Below are 23,044 nucleotides of genomic sequence, written 5' to 3' on the forward strand. Positions count from 1 at the left end.
TCAAAACTCAATGCAACACTCTATTCGAAAACCATAACCAAACAAATTTTCTGCACTCAAATTATAATTCCGTAACTCACAAATTCAAAATATAACTCATATTCTCAAATCATAGTTACAAAACTTTACCAAACGCAACCTTAATATTTTCAGAATATAATGTGTCTGTACTCTCTAACTAATTAACATTCAATATATTTTTTTTTATATTTCACATTCAGCCAATACAATACCTCACTTATCTACCTTCTTTATCAATTATAATTGTATGGAATATCACGTGTAGATGTTTTGAAATTATTAAATAATTACCCGTTAATTATTGAGATGTAATGCATGCATTTCATAAATTTAGCGCGAGGATTCTGTCTCCAAATAATTCTGTCTCCTGTCCCAATTCACTTATAACTGTTGGATAAGTCTTGAGATTTTCACATCTTAAAATTTTCATATGATCCAATAACTGTGAGTGAATTAAGACAGGAGGACATAATTATTTGAAGACAGAGAATCCTTGCCGATAAATTTATTATTTTTTGAAGTATAGTATTGTTATTATTATTATTATTATTTTATATAAGTAGAAAAATAAACAAGAATTTAAAGGCATGATTAACGTGTATTTACACACGGTTCCTATGAGCTAGTTTTACTCTATATATTCTCCAATTCTTTTATAAAATCTTTGTAGAAACAAAGCTTCAAACCCAATTAAGGAAGAAAAGATTGGAGGAGTGGAGGTGACCAAAACCATGGAGATGGAGATTAAGGTTGAGATCATTGCTAGAGAAACCATCAAGCCATCTTCTCCCACTCCCCATCATCTCAAAAACCACCAGCTCTCATTTAAAGATCAGGTTATTCCATTTGGTTATATGAACGTTGCTTTCTTCTACGCTTCCAGCACTCTTTCTTCTAGTGGTGCTGATGATGATGAACATGAAGAGAAGGTCCACGTAATATCCCAACGTTTAAAGGTTTCTCTGTCTGAAACCCTCACTCACTTCTACCCACTAGCTGGAAGATTTAGAGACAATCTCGCGGTCGATTGTAACGACGAGGGTGTCGAGTTTTTCGAAGCTCGAGTCATCAACTGTAGTCTCTCGGACGTTCTTGAACGACCCAAAATTGAAGGCATGGACCCTTTGGCTCCAATCCAACCCACAGATCATTACAAGGCCCCTTTGTTACTCGTTCAAGTTAACTATTTTCCATGCAGCGGAGTGGCCGTTAGCGTGTCAATGTGCCACAAGATCGCTGATGGAGTGACTTTGGCCGCATTTATGAAGGGATGGTCCGACATTGCTCTTGGATCTCCTAACACTGTAGTCCCAGATTTCAGCGCTGCCTTATCTCGCTACCCCCCAAGAAAGGATATCCCATTCAGATCGTTTACGATCAACGACACAAGCCAGAAAGTTGTTCCAAAGAGGTTTGTGATCGAGGCCTCAAAAATTGCTGCCCTCAAGGCCAAAACAACCAGCGTAAGCGTGCCACAACCCACACGCGTTGAGGCTGTCACAGCGCTCGTATGGAAATGCGCAATAGCTGCATCCAAATCAAGATTTGGTGGGTCTCGAAGGCCGTATGCGTTGATGGGAGCGGTGAACATGCGGTCAAGGTTTGTGCCTCCCTTACCAAAATATTGTTTTGGAAATGTAATCGGAGCATTCTGGGCAATGCTTGATAACGATGACGGTGACTACCAGGAGAGTCAAGAAACCGAGGACTTGGCAAGTTTGGTGAAACGGCTGAGGAAAGGGGTTGAAGAGTCAAGCAAGGGGAACAAAATGGGGATGAAGGAAGATGATATGGAGTTATTTAGCCAAAGCAGTTGGTGTAGGTTTCCTATATACCAAGTTGATTTTGGGTGGGGGAAGCCAACATGGGTGAGTATTATTGGTATGCTTGGCATCGTTGGAACGACACTGTTCGATGCAAGAGATGGTAAAGGAGTTGAAATTTGGTTGTTTTTGATTGAAGAGGATATGGCCTTATTTGAAGGTGATAAGGAGTTCCTGGATTATGCGTCACCAAACCCAAGTGCTCTCTATAAACAAGTAGTCCCTCCGGTGGATGGATTATGGTGAATCATAGGCTGTTTTAATAATGTTGTTCTTGATGTAGCTCCATTAAATTGTTTCGTAACTGTTGTTGCATCAATATCACAGGTTGTTCTCGTAAGTGTTTTAAATGCACAAAATTTCATTTAAATATATATGAAATTATTATTTATTTTCATAACTTTTTTAAAATATAAATGTAACTTTTTGATTCTATTTTTTTCCACAACAAGTTTTTGAACTTTTATTAAAAATAATAAATAAATAAAAATTCAACCATTAATGAAGGTTAAAAATTAATTTTGAGATTTAATTTAATAAAAATAGTTTAAATGAGATACTAATTGAAGATGGAGAAATAGAAGTATCATACATTACAAATTAATTGAGTATTTTATTATTCGCAAGTAATTTGTCCATTCAAGTAAAAATTAATTTTAATTTTAGGTGTAAAAAATGACAAATTATTTGAATTGTTTATTATTCTCAAATGATTTCTTAATTCTACGTTCTCTATCAACTAATTTTAATTTATGAGGTGATTAGATTTTTATTTTTTATTTTTACTTCTATATTTATTTTTAATTTTTTTTAATTATCTAAGAAATATTAACCTGTGTTTTTTTTTAAATATGCATAAACTAGAAGTTTAATGATTTAAAGATAAAAAATAACATTTGAAAGTAATTATGATTGAGAAAAGATAAAATTATAATTTATTTATTTCAAATTACCCAGAGAAAAATAAATTCATTTATGTTAACTTAAAAAAATTCAAATAATAAATCTATTACTTAAAATAATAAATCCATTTATGTGAAATAAGTTTTATATTAAAGTGTTAAGATGTTATTTGTTACACCACAAATTTTTGAGATTCGGCCTACGTGAATAAACCTTTAACCAATAGATAAAAGATAATAAATAAGCTAAATCAACGTAATATTTCTCATACAAATGGATAATAATGTCATACATTACATGAGCTATTCCGGTTACGTACACTCAACATTTAAGTGTGGTGAATGCTCTGTAGGTAAAAACAAACAGCGATATCATACATAATTGAAATGCCTACAGGCTTACATCATATATAAGGGTACAAACGTTATAAGAATGACACTCAACCTACAAAACAAATGGCCTAAGGCTTACAAATAGTAGAGCAATCTCAATCAGCTCAAACACACATCCAATGCCTCATCTCCATGTCTAGGCATGCCATTACACTTAGAAAATATTTTAGTCATGTAGGGTGAGCATAAAGATCAGTAGAAAATATTTCAGAAACTAATACAACTCTACCAGTATAGATGATCATGATACTATACATATATAATATATTCAATACATTTTCAAACACATGCTTTTGTTCGATTAAACCATTATTCATTTATCAACACTTTTGTTTAATCAAAATAGTTTTCGATTGCCAACATATTTGGTTTGAATAAATCACTTCCAAAACACTTCCTTGAAACATAAAATCAGACAATAGATACAATGTTGTAAATCCCTAGGGTTCAAATCACAATTCATTATTCTTTCATTCAAAATAGAAAATAGGGTAGTGAACACAAACATTGGGAATTTTTAAGTACGTGCATAAATGTAGGCTATTAAAAATGCTACCAAAGCCATTTTACTCGTACTATCCGGAAGGAACAACACCTAATTGTGTGGATTTTTAGTCTTTCACCAAGGACACAAAAACCAATTTAATTAACCACAATCACATCTTCTAAGCAAATTCCACACGGTATTCACCCCTCCCCCATTTTTTTTCCTTAAAATGATACAGGTGTTCTCAAAATAACTTTTTCAAAACATATAGTTTCAAGTTCCCAAATCCATGATAAGCATAAAGAGGTGTATAATTTTATAAACAGTTTAATTGTCTAATTACATGCAATTTCTAACACACAATAATAGTATCCTCCATCGATACCCAAAACAACTATCTCTAATTCAGTTATTAAAATATAATGATATGAATATACAATCCAACATACAACCACATCCTGGAATCCTCTGTGATTTCCCAACATTTGAATACTAAATGCTCATCACGTCAAATCAAATTTCCAAAAAACTTACATAGTTTATTTTATTTTATTTTTTCAACAAACTCAACATTTCAAATGAGTAATTAATACTCGTTAGTTCCATAAGTTTCATAAAAATTTTCAACCAAATCCTCAATTTTTAAACAAAACAAATCCTCTCCCAATAATCCGACAACTCTCAAAACATTAACATTTGGGTTTTTCACAAATTGGGGATTTCTCACTTTTAGATACCCACATGCAATTTTGTATAAAAGAAAATAAGTTTAATAGCAAGATTATAGATAATCAAATCCCAATTTAACCAAAACCTCAACCCTCAAATCATGATTTCCAAAATCAAACAAAAAGACACTATTGAACTCATATTGAGTCAATGAAATAGAACCCTACCTCAAGAAGAGAAAAGGAACGGAGACGGAAACTCGAAGATTTTTGATTAATACGATGCAATATCTAAAATAAAAGGGGAACTGCTCGAGCGATGGATTTATTGCTCGAACGGTGAAATGAGGGAGCCAATATCTTTCTCTATAGGTTTGAAATTCTGAGAAGGGGATGAGACCGCTCAAGCAAACATTGTGCGGCATCCAATAGTTTGTTTTGCAGGCCTATAATGCTGAGAGTATATGCTCACCGCTTGGGCGGTGAAAAGATCGCTCAAGCGATCTATTTCGAGTTCAGCCAGTATAAAACTCACTTTTTGCTCATTTTCTCTCACTTTTCTCTCTCTTACTCCTTGATATTCGAAAACCCTAGCCCTCAAACCTTAGATTTCACCCCATTTTACTAAGAATCCACCATAGATCTTGCAAGAATAGCGAAAGAGATGTGAAGATCGCCATATTGACCGATTGAAATGCAATTCCATCAAAGTTTTTGCTTGGGTCTTCTTTGTTAGCTCTCATCTTTGATATAGGGGATTCTCTTAACTCTATATATTTATGATTTTGTGTGATTATGTAACATTTTGGGATTATGGGTTGATATGAGGTACAAAACTTTGATTTAAAATATGTTAATGTACAAAAATGAGGTTTTCAGTCAATTTTTTTTACATGTTTTGAATGTTTTGACATATTAATGAATATTTGAGGATTTGATGAGGAAACGAGGAAAACTCCCAAATTTTTCTTGAAACCTTATATTTGTAAATTTTATTTTTAAAGAGGGTTTGAACTAATTGGTACATTATGTGAAATTTAAATTGATTTTCTATGGAGATATGTGAGTTGGATAAATTTATGATTTATGATGATATTATTGGTGATTTAAAGAAGTTGAGTGGCGTGGAAATTTGAAAATGTTGGAAGGATATAATGTTTGGATTTCATGTAAAATTATTGTTGATGATGAGGAAGACTTTGTGTCATGGAAATATGAACATTTCATTCGTGCCTACTTCTCGATTTCTCATGTAAGTGAATTGAACCTTAGGCAAATTATAATATTTGCACATTCATGCATTTCATTGCATTCTCCCATGAATCATGTTTATCTGTCAAAAGCACCAAATCCTTCAATTCTGCTAGAGACTTAAAGCATTAAACTTGTACATATCATTATTTTCTTGGCAACTAAACAGAGTTTTAACAGCAAACCCACCATCACTAACCTGAAATTTTCGAATCCAATTTCTTCACTTTCGAATCAGCCAAACGGGATTTAGGTTCAACCTCAGATGCATCAGAAATCGAGCAACGAATGGTGTCTCCTCGTCCATGGCTTCTTAGAACTATCAATTGGGTCGATTTGCCACAACAAGATGTATAAACCCTAGAAATTGGTGGTATGGTAGGACAAATGAGAGAGAGTATGAGAGTGAGGTGAAGAGAGAGAGAGAGAGAGAGCACCGTTTGAAACCTCTCCCCTTTGAAGCCTCTCTTTATTTTTAATTTTTTGGTGTTTGGCGTTCGAAATTTTCATTTTGGTGCTAGTTTTTTTTTGGTCATAGCTTCCACGACAACAATTGTGTGTCATGAAAAGTGCAATATTTTAAACAACTAACTTTTTGTGCATCGTAGAAAGTGCAATTTTTAATGATCGGCTTTTTGTACGTCGTGAAATGTTTAATATTTGTAACAACTGGTGTACGCGTATCGTGTGTAGTTGATATATTAATGGCATGTCATATGCACGTCATAGAAAGTTTTGTTATTTACGGCTAACATCGCAAATTACCATTCACAACCAAAGCAATAGACACATCGTGAATGATAAATTATTTGCGACATGCAAAAAAAGCAAGTTGTAAAAGTGAGAAACCACGACTTGCATTTACTGTATATCGTTGATGTGAAGTCGTAAAAACCTAATTTTGTTATAGTTATGTTTTACTTTGTCATCCATCCAAACATGTTAGGTAAAAAAATTCAATCAGTTATTTTTCTTTTTTAAAAAACACAATCAGCTAAAAAACATCATCACAACTTTTTTTTGTCATTGTGTAATCAAAACGGAGTGTAAAAAAACACAAACAATTAAAAAACACAAGAACATTTTTTTTTTCTCACCGTCAGATCAAAACGAAATGTAAAAATACACAATCAATTAAAAAACACAAGCATATATTTTTTCTCACCGTCTGATCAAAACGGACTGTATAAAAGTACAATCAGTATTGTAAAATAATAGTTCACATTATTGATGTCATTTAAAATGTGAGTTAAAAAAACACAATCATATGCTCATTTTTCATAAAACGTAGTGAGTAAAAAAATACAATCACAATTTTTTTTTCTCTCACCGTGTCATCCAAAGAGTGTAAAAAAATCAATTGAAAAACATGATCATTGTGTTTCCCTTTATTATGTTAAACAAATGCCCTAGAATATATTAGACAAAAGCTACCTAAGTGTTTTCTTTAATATATATATATATATCATATGCTTTACAATCCAGCATCTAACATTTTAACATTATATTTGGTTGGTGGATTTGGAGAGAAATTTGAAAAATGAAAGGGAAAAATATATGAAATTATGTGAAATGTAAATATATTTTATTCACATTTCACTTAACATTTTCCATTCTATTTTCAAATTCTTTCACAAATTCTCCAATTAAACACATTGTTTATTTGTCTAATACCCATGATAAGAGTTAAGGGAAAGGACAACAGATAGTAATATGAATTAGAGTTACGGTGATAATTATAGCCTTTAGAAAGGGTGAGAGTAATATATATGGTAGATTTTTTTTAGAAGGGTGAAATCTGTATGGTAGACTAACAATTAAAATAATATACAAATTTCTGTGCTAAATTCGTTGCTAAGGGATTGGTAAGGGATTTTAGTTGTAATTTTTTTTTGTCTAAGTCAATGATTTTTGGTCATTCATCCAAACATGATAGTTAAAAAATACACTCATTTTCAAAATTTTTTTTTTCCCAAAAAGTACATTGAGTTAAAAATCTCAATAAGAATTTTTTTCTTCACCTTGTGATCAAAACGGAGTATAAAAAAATACAATTAGTCAAAAAACACAATCACCATGTTATTAAAACATAATTAGTTAAAAAAACATAATCAGTTAAAAAAATACAATGATATTTTTTTCTCACCGTGTAATAAATTTTCAACACCTACAATAAGAAAATAGTTGAGAAAGCATAGTCAATTAAAAATAGAAAAAAATTCACACTATTTGATAAATTTTCAACAGTTACAATAAAGAAAAGATGGGAAAAAAATCAATAGTATAGTTCATTCATTGATTACACCCCATGTGTTTATAATTTTTTTTTTTCTTTTTTTCACCTGCATGTTGTTTTAAATAAAAAACTAAAAAAAATAATGAAAAGAAAGTAAACATTAGAGGGACCAATAAAAAGAAAAACAATAAAGTGAAATAAATAATTTCTTACAGATATTGACGGTTTCAACTAAAGTTATGGTGGGCATAAATTGAAGGGGGAAAAAAAATAGGAAAATTTACCAATAAATCTTATTTCACAAACTCTTAAACCAATTAGTCCCAACTTTATTCTTTTTGTTCGGGTAAGTCCTATAAGTGGGGAAGTTTGTTACTTGTTGATCCTATTTTCCATATTTGGTGCAACTGTGTGGACAGTTTTACCCATTATTGTTCTGTTTCCATATTTTGTTGGGGGATCACGTGGGTCTTGAGATTTTGTGGGTATAACAGTTGATATTTCAATGTTACGTGTGGAGACGTTTCAGCCTTTTCGACTTTAGGGTTGTTAGTGGTGTGGGTCGGTGATTTACGGTGGCTGTGTGACGGACTGATTCAGAAAGTTTAACGAAAGTCGATTCCCGTTGGTTGAAAGGTATGTCTTCTTATTTGTATAGCATTTACAGTTTTGTATGTTTTGGTGGAAGGGGCTGAACGACAACAGGTGAGGGTGGGGGGTTATGTGGTGCATTATTTGGGGTGATTTTTTGTGTTAGGCTGGTATGCTCTGTTTTTTGAATTGCTTCCGTTGTGGGTGTGTGCCGCATTACGTGTTGGTGTAAGGGGGGTTCTGTTCAGCAGGTGGGGTGAGGGGGTTGTGTGCTGCATTTTTGGGGGTTGTTTTCTGTGTTACAGACGTATGTGTTGTTGTTCGAATATTCTCTTGTGTGGGTGTGTATTGTTTTGGTTTTCTAGTGTTTTGTGGGTTTTCTGGTGTGGGTGCATATTTTCTGGTGTGGGTGTGTATTGTTTAGGGTTTTTCTGGTCCTGATGAAGCACGTGTTAATCTTGTTAGGGGGATGGACACACAGGTTATGTTAATTTGTTGTTATGGAAATGTTAATGCCGCAATTAATTTGCAAGCTCCATTTCGGTTTGATGACATGGTTAATTGTGCGTGCGAAAAGTTTCCTGGGTTAACACCGGCCCAAGTGTGTTTGTTCTTCAAGATACCAGGTTATAACAATTTCATATTACATAATGATGTCGATGTGGAAAACATGGTATCTCTTGCACGGTCTTTCCGTCTGCAATGCATTGATGTCATCATTCAATTACAAGAGTCACGCGACGCTGACAATGCTGGCAGCCCGGTTCATAATCTGCAGACTGTCCCGTGTCACACAGCGGGGGTGTTTGATGATTCGGACATGGATGACGAACAAGATTTATTGGAAAATTTCTGCCCTCACATTGATAAGGTTTTTTTGTCTGCTCCATGGGCTAATGGGATTCAACATGTTGGTCAAAGTTTTCAAGGTGGAGGATCTGAATTTCGAAATGTTCTTCGCAAGTATGCAGTTGAGTGTGGCTTTCGCTTCAAATTTGTGAAGAACGATTCTGTTCGAATCACAGCTGTATGTACGATGAGGGAATCGAGAGGATGCATGTGGTTGGTACATGCACGTGTATTGCATGCAAATGGATTTTTCTACCTTCGTAAGTGGAACAGCGAGCACATTTGTGGTGTTGCTGTACGGACCCCCAAAAACCCTAGGGCTAGTTCCGGTCTGGTGTCCGATGTTATTTGTGAACGGGTACGTGATAAACCACTCACAAGGCCTATTGATGTTGTGTATGACTTGAAAAAAGATTACGGATTGGAGGTTAGTTACCGAGTTGCATGGTTAGGTGTAGAAAAAGCTCGTGGTGAAATGTTCGGTGCACACTCCATTTCATTTGACCAACTACGATGGTATAGTAGCGTAGTAACGGAAAATAATCCTGGGAGTTACATCAACATTGAATATGATGAACAAAACTACCGTTTCATACGGTATTTCATATCATTTAAAGCATGCATCGACGGGTTCAACCATTGCCGCCCATTGCTTTTCTTGGATGGGACTTTTCTAAAAGGAAAATTCAAGGGGAACTTGCTAGCCGCAACTGCGAAGAATGGCAACCAAGGTATTACTATGTGGTAATTATTTATATATTATATTTATGTGGTGCAAATGTACTTACATTGTTGCTAGGAAGGACACTTTTTGTTCCACATTGGCGAGACCGTCATAACACTTGTTCATAATTTATGTTTCACAGATTGGTTATTTGACAAACAAATTCAAAATGCAGGTTTATTCCCTGTGGCCATTGCGATTGTTGATTCTGAAAACACCACAAATTGGGCTTGGTTTTTGGGACACCTCACAAACGTGGTAAATCGGCAAAGAACACTTACATTTGTCTCTGACCGACATGCGGGCTTACTAGAATCGATACCCATCATATTCCCCACAGCGAAGCATGCGTTTTGCTTACAACATTTGCAGCATAACTTGCAAGACAAGTTACGTTATGTGAATAGTTCATACCGGTCTGTGATGTTGGCTAAATTTCGTGCCTGTGCGTATGCTCCGACTGTGGCTGCATTCAACCAGAGTATGGAAGAGTTCACAAAATGTGGACGTAAGGTTGTGCTTGCTTTCTTAAAAGATTTACCCCCATATTACTGGGCAAATGCTTACTTCCAGTAAGTAATTACTTCCTTTTTTTTCCCCACACACAATATATTCCTACAGTACATCTTTCCTGTATCATGCATGCGCATTGCCTATTTTTTTGACTAACACATTTGATCCTTCTTCAAAACCAGAGGTTCACGGTACGGTGAGATGAGTTCCAACGCCATTGAATCATTTAACTCATGGATACGGGAAGCACGCCACCTACCAATAACTCAAATGATTGATAGTATCCGGGCAAAAATTATGCGCCAGATGGCAAAACGGAGACGTAAGGCAAATGCGTGGGCAGGTGTTATTTGTCCCAAAATGGAAGCTCGGTTGGTCAAAGCGTACAACAAAGGTAGATCGTGGCTCGTAAGCCAATCAAATGATGACATGTACGAGGTTCACTCTTTTCCATCCGTCATGGTCGATGTTGGCAGACGTACATGTTCTTGTTTCAAGTGTCAAATCAACGACTTTCCATGTGCTCATGCAGTCGTGGCAATCCGAAACAGTGGTCTAGACTTGTACCAGTTAGTTATTCCCTACTACCATGTGGCTGAGTACCAGAATTCATATGCACAAAACATAACCCCCATTCCAACTGTAGAGAAACCACAATTTGACTCTGCAGATTTTGTCATACATCCCCCCGCTATCAAACGCCCATCGAGAAGGCCTAAGAAGAAACACATGCTTTCCAAAGGGGAACAAGTCCAACAAATTCAGTGTGGTCGTTGTCAACGCATGGGTAACCACAACAGGAAAACGTGCAAGGAACCAATTTAGCTTCTACACATAATTCGCTGATTCGTACTTTTCACATTAAACTTTTACAGTTTTCTTATTAAATAAGTGGATGTTCCACAATTCCATATGCCGTCATTCAGACAGAAGAGTTAATGAACAAATTTATTTTTGATGCGTTATTCTGTTTACCTCTTCACCGTATTATTTACATCTGCTTCGTATTGTACTGCTATTAATTTCAGCACATACGGCATAATTCAATGTGTAGTTGCAACATTTTATCGTGATGTGACCACATCCGCAAACATTACACACAAACAATAAATACAGCATAGAATTGTCTGCTAACAACCATGTTTGGACCATTTTCAATATTGTCCGGATAACCATCATGCGGCCCATAGTCGTGTCGTTTTCCATCTTTTCCATGACTATAATTTTCGCATACATACCATGCTTATACATCAATATCTTTCAATTTTCGACACCCAACTTCTATTACTACGTGCACATCAACGGCACACATTTTCTGCCCACAACTCAGTCCCACAAGTCTTAAATACAATCACACAACCTACCTACAAACGCATGAAGCAACAGGGCAAACAAACAACCAAAATCATAATGCAAATCATACCATACTTTCCATTCAAAATGCGTAAAACGTTATCCACAACGACTTGTACGTAACACCCACAAAAAATATTTCCAACATTTTCTAAACCTGAATTTCCAAACCACAAGTTCAAACCAACAAACATGTTGTTTCAAAAAAACAAACAAAATGCATAAACCAAATTCAAAAAACAGAAACTGCTGCGTCCGAATTCTTTCTCGTTGCCGTTTCAGACCAAACACATCTAATCCTTCAACCCCCGGGTCGGATCGTTGATGAAATACTTAACCATGTTCGCTCGCAACACACTGCAATTACTACCTTGCAATGTTCGCTCCACGTTGCCACGATACACGTACTGTCGCATTATCCCACACACTATCACCCCACAATCAAGCCTGCACATGAAATAAGCACATGTAATCGTTGCCACTCATAACAGCATTGTCATCATTACAGTACCCTTACATTTACAATAACACTGTTACTTACGTGTCTGGTTTTTGCTGTGGACACTTAGTTACGGCCTCTAATGGATGCCTGAAATTTGCCTCAATGCTCTGCTCATCCAGTCCGAACTGACGTAACGATTGCATCATAACATTTGACACACGTTCTTTTTGTAATTCAATAAAATTACAAAATTAAACCACCACAAAACCAAATCACCAACCATCGTCTACACAACTACAACCAATTTACACAACACACATACTGGTTACACTTATTTACCAGCAGAACAGCTTCGGTGTGGTGCACATCAGTCATATCCCCACATTGCCTCATCGGGTTATAATGCTTCCAACTACCATCTTCAGTGTCGTACACTACAAGCGTCCAGTGCCCAAGATGACACATTGGAAAATGCATGAAACGGAACTCGCTCCCTGCAGACACATTCTTCCAGATATAATTTCCTATTGAACGCACGTCATTACTTTTCACCACGTCCTGCAAATACATCATTGTCATACAACATTACTACACCACCACAACACCAACAACAAAAAACAAATAAATAAATAAATCACAAACTCACCAGGCACACACTACTGAAAAAATATGACTTGTCCACCAACTCATTGTCTCCATACATCCTCAACTGGTCGGTCTTCAACAACTCCACGTACGCATCAACGACCTACCAACCACCATAACCAATTTTCAAAACAATGCTGTAGTAACTAAATAATTGTCATTATGCCACCGTTTAAAACGAAATTTACTATATGTAAACACTCACATTCCTACGCATGGAGCTCTGTCGTACAAGGTTTTTCACATAAGATATAAATTTAAAAATCAAAAAATTAAAATTAAAATATTAAAATTCTTAAAAACTTTGTAAATTAAAAATCTCTTATTATTTATATAATATATATAAATAGATAGATATATATGTCCATTTCCATCTTCACTCTATTCACAAGCAAGAGAGAGAAAAGCAAGAGAGAGAATAGGGGGCAAACTTTGAAATGATACAGGTGTTCTCAAAATAACTTTTTCAAAACATATAGTTTCAAGTTCTCAAATCCATGATAATCATAATGAGGTGTATAATTTTATAAACAGTTTAATTGTCGAATTACATGCAATTTCTAACACACGATAATACTATCCTCCATCGATACCCGAAACAACTATCTCTAATTCAGTTATTAAAATATAACGATATGAATATACAATCCAACATACAACCACATCTTCAAATCTTCCATGATTTCCCAACATTTGAATATTAAATGCTCATCACATCAAATCAAATTTCCAAAAAACTTACATAGTTTATTTTATTTTATTTTTTTCAACAAACTCAACATTTCAAAAGAGTAATTAATAATCATTATTTCCATAAGTTTTATAAGAATTTTCAACAAAATCCTCAATTTTTAAACAAAACAAATCCTCTCCCAATAATCCGACAACTCTCAAAACATTAACATTTGGGTTTTTCACAAACTGGTGATTTCTCAATTTTAGATATCCACATGCAATTGTATAAAATAAAATAAGTTTAATAGCAAGATTATAGATAATAGATTATGGATAATCAAATCTCAATTTAACCAAAATCTCAACCTTGTAATCATGATTTCCGAAATCAACCAAAAATACACTACCGAACTCATATTGAGTCAATGAAATTGAACCTTGATAAGACATCTGAACTTGAGCCAGAGCCAGCCATGTCTAGCTACAGAGCAGTAGCAGCTCCATCTCCAGCTTCAGAGTTCAATGAAGCCTGCAATTACTAATCTGTTAGAACTATAGTTAGTTCATTATAAGCTTGGTTAGGTTAGCCAGTTAAGATTAGGCCATTAGATTAGTGATTACTGTTATATCTTATGTCTATATAAGGTATAAAGATCCTTTGTATAACTCTTTGAATGAAATGAATCTAAAGTTCTTTATGGTATCAGAGCTTTAGAGCTCTTACGAGCAAATGTCCTCTAATGGCAACTTCAAACCCTAACCCTCCTGTAACTACAAACTTCATATCTTTTAGTTCTTTCCCTTCATCTTCTTTACCTTCAAATCTGACACTGCTGATTTCAAATCTCAATGCTCTTGTCACAACCAAGCTTGACGCAACAAACTACATTGTTTGGAAAAGTCAATTGCACAATATTCTAAAAGCTACAAAGCTTCTTGGATACATTGATGGATCAGAGGTATGTACTCCCTCAGTTGTTCTTGATTCCAACAGTCAAGAAGTTCTAAATCCTGCATATACACAGTGGATCACTGTCGATGCTCATTTGTTGAGCTGTATAACAGCCACACTATCATCATCTGTTTACACATCTATGATCCATTGTCAGTCTAGCTCTGAAGTCTGGACTGTTCTTGCAAATAGATTCACATCTCTTTCTCGATCTCACATTCATTAGCTAAAGAACAAACTCAGTCGAATTACTAAGAAAGGTTCAACAATGAAAGATTATTTGAGTCAATTCAAAGCCATTTCAGATCAGCTTTCTTTAGCTTCATCACCTGTAGATAAAGAAGATTTGATCTTGTTAATTCTCAATGGTTTACCAGATGAATACAATGATTTCAAAACTACAATTAGGGCTAGATCTGCCCCCATTTCCCTAGAAGAATTGTCTGCTCTGCTTTGTCCTGAATCTATCCATATTGAGTCTTCTCTCAAACACTCTTAAACTACAGAAATTCCCTTTGCATATTCTGCTACTAGAGGCTATAGAGGAGGCTATAGAGGTTCTCGAGGTAGAGGTCACTCCAGAGGTAGAGGAGGCTATAGAGGTAGTCCTTCTCATTCTGGTTCTCAGACTAATTCATTTATACTCAGGAGAGGTCATTAAAATCCTAGGGATCAAAGAGGTGGTGGTAGGTCAGGTCACATTTTTAACTCTGTGATCTGTCAGATCTGTGGCAAGGCTAATCATTCTGCTCTCGATTATTGGTTCAGAATGGACTCCTCTTATCAGACAAGCCATTTCAGTCCTTCACAGCCACCCAAAGCCTATGTGGCTGCAACACTAGCAGCAGCTTCACTATCATCTGCTTCCTCATCTGCTTTAAATTGGTTCTTGGACTCTGCAGCTACCAATCATATGACCAATGACCTCGGTAATTTGTCTACATATCAATCCTCTCCAAGCTATGATCAGGTGGCTATTGGTGATGGTTCCACCTTGCCTATCTCACATATTGGTAATGGTTTACTTCCCACTCCTAAGTTCCCATTTCTTTTCATCAACGTGCTTCATGTTCCTTCAATTTCTTCCAACTTGCTATATGTTCATCAATTAGCCTTAGACAATCATTGTACTATTACTTTTGATGCGCATTCTGTTGTTGTTCATGACAAGACTACTCAGAAGGAGCTCTATAGAGGTTCATATTCTCATGGCCTTTATCCATTTGCATTTTCCTCTTTCACAGCTTCTTCTCCAGTTTGTTTGTCTTGTTCCACAAAGGCTGGTTCCACACAAACTTCTCCTCCTGGTTCAACTTCACCTTCAGTTGATTGGCATTCTAGACTTGGGCATCTGTAGACACCCCATTTTTGACCGACCTTAAGACTCAAACGTCACTGATTGAGCGCTCGGTGATATTGCATATTGTGCTCGTTCAGAAGTTTCAGAGTCCCAGCTGCAAGCCTTGCCTTCGGACTTCCGGACTCTTTCGTGCCTTGCCTCGGTTTGTGAACCAGGCTCTGTTTTCTCTGTTTTCTCTTTCCGAAGGGAGGGAGAGGTCTCGTAGATCATCTCTCAGTGGCCGTAGGCTACGTTTCGTGGTCGTAGGCCATTTTTTCCGTTTGGAGCCCGATTTTTGGTTTTTCAGAGCCGACGGCCGTGTGCCTCGGTTCGGGACCGCCTAACCACCTCCGTTTGCTCCGGTTTTCGGCACACATCTTATTTACTCCCTTTTGGGGGACACTGTGGCTCGAGAGACCAACTTCGTGGTCAAATGCCACCTTCGGTGTTTAACAGCCCATTTTCGGGGCCCCAGGCTGCGTGTTTCGGTCCCCGAACCTCCGTTTTGCATCCGTTTTGGTTCATTTTTGGTGGAGACCTTATTTTCATTGTTAGAAAGCTTGTAGGAGGGTGGGAGGCCAGCAATTTTTCTGAAAAGCCAATTATATTTCTTCATCGCTCTCCGTCGCCCGTTTTCCTCACTAGAAAGCTAATGTTGACCACTCCCGAGCCACTTTCTTTAGCCTTAAACCCCATATTTGTGTTGTACACACCTGGGAGGCCACCAATATGAATAGGCCAGCCAGTAATTGTCTCTGACCCTTTTGAACCCCTCTAAAAAGTTGGCTTTTCTCTCTCTTGGTTCACATTTTCTGGGTTTTGACCACATATTTGTGTTGTGCACACATGGGAGGCCACCTTTTTGAGGTGGCCGGCCAGCAATTTTTATTGATCCTTTTGACCCCTGGCTGGCTGGCCAGGGGGGGTGGCCGGCCGGCCCCCTGACCCTTTTGAACCTGGTCGGCCATGATCCTCTCTGCAAGTGTATTCTAGCTGTTTCCCCCCAGATCCTGTATCCGAGAGGCTGCCTTTTGGGGGGGGGGAAATTTGAATTTGTTTTTACCCCCCTTTTCCCTTGGCCTCTCCTCTATAAAGCCAGCACCCCAGCTCCATTTTGAGGGGTTACAAAAACTAGCTGAGGCATTGATACATACACCCTCTATATCTCTCATTCAACCCTCTAAACCCTAAGGTTCATGCACCCTTTACACACCACCTCCAAGCCTACAACCTCCACACTCCATTCCAGCAACTTGAGGTGGTTTTTTAGAGGTTAGGAGCACCTTTCCTTGGTCCAAAAGCTGCTGAAGACTTGTGCTACAAGGGTGAGTCCTCTTCTCCTTCTTTCTTGCCTTATTTTGTTCTATATCTTAGCCCCTTTTGCTTGCATTTTTGAGCTCAAGCCTGAACTGTAAATAGTCATATTTTGAGCTCCTCTTTATGTTTGATCAAGGACTTTTTACTTTTTGAGGTCTTCTCCTTACCCTTTGTGTTTAATCTCTCTTTTAGGCCTATTTTTGCACGGTATTTGAGTCTTATTTGTGAGCTGTTTTGGATTTGGTAATAAACTGTAAAATATCTTGTTTTGAGCCCCTCTTCAACTTTGTTGAAGGGCTCTCCTCTGTTTGAGGCCAGCTTCTACCACTTGTCTCTTTATCCCTCTCTTAGGCCTTTTTCTTGCATGTTGTTTTAGCCTCACTTGTGTTTATTTTTGAGACTTGATATAAATTGTAAAGTGCCTTTTTTTGAGCCCCTCTTCAACTTTGTTGAAGGGCTATCCTCTATTTGGGGCCAGCTGCTGTCCCTTGTCTCTAATCTCTCTTTTAGGGACATTTTTGCATAATAGATTAGCCCTATTTGTGTTCACTTTTGAGATTTGTTATAAACTGAAAAGAGTCTCCTTTTGACATCATCTTCATGTTTTATCAAGTGCATTTTCTTGTTTGAGGTCATATGCTTCCTTGTATGCTTGATTGTCCCTTATTTTGAGCCTTACACCTAAGCTGTTGTTGCATGCTTGGTTTGGCCTTCTAGCCACTGAAATCCAGTGGGTTTTCAGTGGCTAGAACACTGTTTTGAGCCTCCAAATCAGAGGGGGGTGACCCCCTCTCACCTTGACTTGTTTGGTGGTCATTTTTGGCCTTCCAAAGAGACCCTATCTTGCATGCTTTGAAGTCACTTTCTAGGGTCAATTTGGTGAGTTCTAAGACTACCATATTTGATTTTAATAATTGCTTATGCCATGCTAAGTGTCCACCTTGTATGTGCTTAATAATCCATTGCACGGCCCTCTAAAGGAGCTCATCATTTTTGCATGTATTGGTTACATCTCCATGGTTATTTGGGCATATTTTCACATGTTTTATTCACTGATTTTTTCTGGTTTGGTAAGATTCCATGTGCATCCTATACCTACCATATAACTCATGTTTGTCAGCCAATCTTGCATGCTATTTTAGTCCACCATGCTAGCATCTTTTGGCCATGCTTTGAACTGGAAATGTTTATGTTTTGGGACTGCCTTGGCTCTGTCTTTAGACTTCATGATCAAATAATGCATGCTTTATATAGCTATAAGTCATTCCATGTGCCCAGTTTCGAGTTTCGGGGTTCATCTCATGCACCGGGTGCCTTTTTTTCCATGTTTCGGGACCATTTTGCATCACATTTTAGTGCTGGAAATTACATGCTTGTATGTCATATTTCATGCCTTGCCATGCCTTGTTAGAGTTGCATACTATGCCTTAGGTTCGGTCCTCGGTTTGCATGCATGTGTGCACGCATTTCGATAGTCTCATTTTCATCTAATGGCCACTGATGTGAGTGTGGCTGAGGTCCACTCATGTTGGTGTAAGTCCATTATGCATTGTGTATGCCATTTCATAGCATTGCGTATGCTAAGTTGTATTTTAGAACATTGTGTATGTCATGTTGCGTCGTGCATTGTGTATGCCATTTCAGTGCATTGCGTATGCTAGGTTATATGCTAGTTGCATTGTGTATGCCATTTCATTTGCATTGTGTTCGGGATAGGAGTTAGCCCATGCACGGGAAACGAGGGACGTTTCGTACACCAAGTGACGGAACGTGTCTCAATTCCCCGATTGCCGACACTCCAGATTACCCATGATGGAGTTTAGGTCTTGTTGTATTTTCATGTGCATTCATTTCACTTCGAGTCGTGCAATTCGACTCCTCGGCCATTATGCATTGATATGCGTGATTGGTGGCACGAGGATCGAGGACTACACTCTCCGAAGAGTAGTCATGCATACATATGTGAAAATACTTTGCCATGCCCCTTTGTTGCTCTCTCTTGCAGTAAATCATAAATCAGCGGCCTCCTGGAGCTTTGCACAATATTTCGAGAAAAATTGCAAACAGAGGCGAATCGGGGCATCGCAATGGATTTCCGCGCCAGGCAATTCAAGCATGCATCATTCCACCATTCGGAACAGAGCTGAGGCAGTCCATAGGCTTACATGCTAGTTTATCGCTTTCCTAGTTAATTTGTTAATTAATTAGGGTTTTGTAATATTTAATTATTCATTCCGGACTGTAATTATTTATTCGGACTGTATTATTCTTTCGGACCCTCCGAGCGAGGACACAACTGTAATAAGTGTGCGTGTGTGTGATGTATGTCTTCCATCCCCACGTCTTTTTCCCTTTCATTTACCTGCTTATGATGGTTAGATTAGGGCATGTTTCAATTAGCATACAGTATGATAGCATGTTTGCATTCATTCATCTGTATTGCATGCACCGGGCTCGGCGCGCCATACCAACTGCATTTGCATTTCAATTCCAAATTGAATACGTGTTAGCTATAGCATCATCATATGCCATGTTTAGAATAGCCGAGCCTATCTTAGTTGCATTTTGCATGTGTTGCATTAGGCATTTCTGTATAGTTAGGATCATGCATGGATTTCTAACAGAGCTTCTGTTTTGGCTTAGAGTACTCGGTAAGTACTTATGCTTTAGCATCCTTGCATGCGTGTGAGTGACTGCCATGATAGCATGCTTACCATGAGGCTATGTGCTTATATGATATAACTGCCTGAATGCCTGTGGGTGAAGGTTGGGTTATTTGAATTGGAACAATTCATTAATTGTGAGTTTTAAGCCCACTAGATAGTGGCAAAATCATGTTTTCTAAGCCCATCCGAGGGTGGGAAATCCACGTCTTAGCTTACTTGCAGGTAGCACCATCAAACCATTTTCAAATAAATAAACATGAAATGTTTTGTTCCAATTCAGGTGACCCAGTCTACACTTGTATGCTGTGCGCATCACATAGTAAATCTAAGCTGATAACCGGAATAAGAACGCATAATGTTTTCAAAAATAGATATCATGGTTAGTAGAGGCCGATCTTTGATCGGGCGAGCGAGGGTGCTCACAAAGTGACCTTCCCCAATCGTACCCAAGTTCTCGAGCTGAGGCACTTTGGTGATGACGGACACGTGGCCTTAGGCAAACGAGTCAGGGTTTCCTAAATTACCCCAAAATAAAACATTTAGGTGGCGACTCTGTATCTGGCAAAGCAATCCATGTTTGGCACTTCTTTCAAAATCTGTTTTCTCAAAACGATTTTCCGGATTTGGACTCTTTGGTTCAGATTTAGAACCGTGACAATTTGAGAGTCCGAACATGTAGTGAGCCCAAATGAACAGAACGGGACTCATCCTCCCGGGACGTTCAGGGACGTCTACAGCATCCTCATTCCAGAAAGCTTCATTATGTTCTTACTCATAGTCATTTGTCTACTAATAAAACTTCTAGTCTATGCGAACGTTTTTGTGTTTCCAAAAGTCATAGACTACCTTTTATCTTATCAAATTCCATTGTTAATGAACCTCTAGCTCTTATACACACTGATGTATGGGGTCCTTTTTCAGCTTCTTGTTCAAGCTGTAAATACTATGTGTTGTTCATTGATGACTTTAGCAAATTCATTTGGATTTTTCCTCTTCATTATAAGAGTGAGGTATTCACTAAGTTTTTGGAATTTAAGTCTTTTGTTGAAATACAATTTACTACCAAATTACAAGTGTTGAGAAGTGACAATGTGGGTGAATATCTCAGTACTCAATTTCAGGAATTTCTCAAACATAAAGGCATTGAGCATTAATTAACTTGTGCTCACACACCTGCCCAGAATAGTGTGGCAGAGAGAAAACATAGACATCTAATTGAGACAACCATCACTCTTATGCATCAATCTTCATTGCCTTTGATTTATTGGTTTGATGCACTTGCTACTTCTGTGTTTTTGATCAATAGAATGCCTACCCTCAAACTTTCCAACAAAACTCCTTTTGAGGTCTTGTTTCTTCAGAAACCTAATTATCAGTTCTTAAGAACTTTTGGTTGCAAATGTTATCCTTGGCTTAAGCCTTACAACTCTCATAAACTTCAACCTACATCTATTCCATGTGTGTTTATAGGCTATCAACCTTCTGTTAAAGGTTATAGATGTCTTGACCCTAGTACTAACAAGGTGTATGTCTCTAGACATGTTGTGTTTGATGAACTTACCTTTTCTTTTCAGTCCTTTCCCTCTTCTTCATTCTCATCAGTTCCATCTTCCTCTTCTGTGTCTTATCTCACTACTTTACATAATTTCTTATGGTTTTCTTCTCCTGTTCCTCCTACTTGTTCTGTTCCAGCAGCACCTGTCTCTTCTCCTCTTGTTCCAGCAACAGTGGTGTTGTCTCCTTCTGCAGCATCACCATCAGCAACCCAAGCAGTGGTGTTGTCTCCTACTGCTTTATCAACATCAGCAGCCTATATACTTACTGCTGCTCCAACACTTATCATCTCTCCTTTATATATACCTACTGCTGCTCCAACACCTATCATCTCTACTTCACATTAGACTTCATCATATCTCCCTTTACAGCACACAGCAGCTCCAGTTCCTATTTCTTCTCTGTTTATAAATCTTCCTCCTCTTTTCTCTTCCAATTCTCACTCCATGCTCACCAAATCCAAGGCCAAACTTCCTTCTGCTGCTTCTTTGTTGGCTTCTGCTCATCCTACTAAACTTCAGTCTTTTTAAAAAGCATCTCTTTCTCCTGTTTGGCAAGCTGCCTTACTTGAGGAATATCAAGCCTTGCAAAAACAAGGCACTTGGTCTTTAGTTTCTCTTCCACCCACCAAGCAAGCCATTGGCTGCAAATGGGATTTCAGACTGAAAAGAAACTCAGATGGCTTCATAGCTAGATATAAAGCAAGGCTAGTTGCTAAAGGTTTCCTTCAAACTGAAGGGGTGGACTATTATGAAACCTTTAGCCCTGTTGCTAAACAGCCTACCATTAGAGTTCTTCTATGCCTTGCTCTCATTTATCATTGGCCTATTAAGCAACTTGACATTTCAAATTCTTTTCTTCATGGCCTACTTGAAGAAGAAGTTTATATGCATCAACCACAAGGTTTCATTGATGCTTCTAATCCATCTCTTGTTTGTAAACTTCATAAAGCTTTTTATGGCTTGAAACAAGCTCCAAGAGCTTGGTTCTCCACTTTCTCCTCTTTTCTTCTTTCTCATGATTTTATCCCTAGTCTTTGTGATTCTTCTTTGTTTGTTAAGAAAACTTCTACTTCCATTACCATACTCCTTGTCTATGTTGATGATATTCTTCTCACTGGAAGTGATCCTCTCTATATCTCAACCCTTGTTCAATACATGCATACTACCTTTTCTATGAAAGAATTGGGAGTTCTTAATTATTTTCTGGGCATCTCTGTCTCCTCTTTTTCTTCAGGCTATGTTTTTTCTCAGCACAAGTATGCTTCTGAAATATTAGCTAAGGCTGGTATGAGTGATTGTAAATCCTATGCCTCTCCCATGGCTACTAAGGTTGTTTCCTCTGATAGTGCTGATTCTCCTTTCTCTCAGCCAAGTCTTTACAGAAGCTTGGTGGGAGCCCTTCAATATTTGACCCTCACTTGACCAAATCTTAGTTTTTCTGTTAATCATCTCTGGCAATTCCTGCAATATCCTCTGCAAAGTCATTTTACATCTCTCAAGAGACTTCTCAGATATGTCAAAGGCACCTTGAGTCATGGCCTTCACTTGACCAGTGGCCATCTTGTTCTTAATGCATTCTTAGATTCAGATTGGGCAGAAAATGTTATTGATAGAAGATCTACGACAAGTTATTGTGTGTTT

The 23,044-nt window shown here is 37.3% G+C and overlaps 2 protein-coding genes across 2 annotated transcripts; both read left to right on the top strand.

Annotated features, from left to right (window-relative positions):
* Positions 1-636: 636 nt before the first annotated feature.
* LOC114258424 (limonoid 21-O-acetyltransferse-like) lies at positions 637-2,184 on the top strand. The gene has a single exon (XM_082898437.1). It carries the CDS (start codon positions 753-755, stop codon positions 2,088-2,090), a length of 1,338 nt encoding a protein of 445 aa, XP_082754563.1. The 5' UTR covers positions 637-752; the 3' UTR covers positions 2,091-2,184.
* A 3,248-nt stretch (positions 2,185-5,432) lies between these two features.
* LOC114302737 (uncharacterized) lies at positions 5,433-11,283 on the top strand. Its single transcript, XM_082896820.1, has 4 exons — positions 5,433-5,546; positions 8,797-9,952; positions 10,121-10,517; positions 10,641-11,283. The coding sequence occupies exons 1-4, from the start codon at positions 5,433-5,435 to the stop codon at positions 11,281-11,283; spliced, it is 2,310 nt and encodes a 769-aa protein (XP_082752946.1).
* Positions 11,284-23,044: the final 11,761 nt, after the last annotated feature.

Source organism: Camellia sinensis, chromosome 12 (genome assembly GCF_055761805.1).
Source record: "Camellia sinensis isolate YWXY chromosome 12, ASM5576180v1, whole genome shotgun sequence".
Lineage (NCBI taxonomy): Eukaryota > Viridiplantae > Streptophyta > Magnoliopsida > Ericales > Theaceae > Camellia > Camellia sinensis.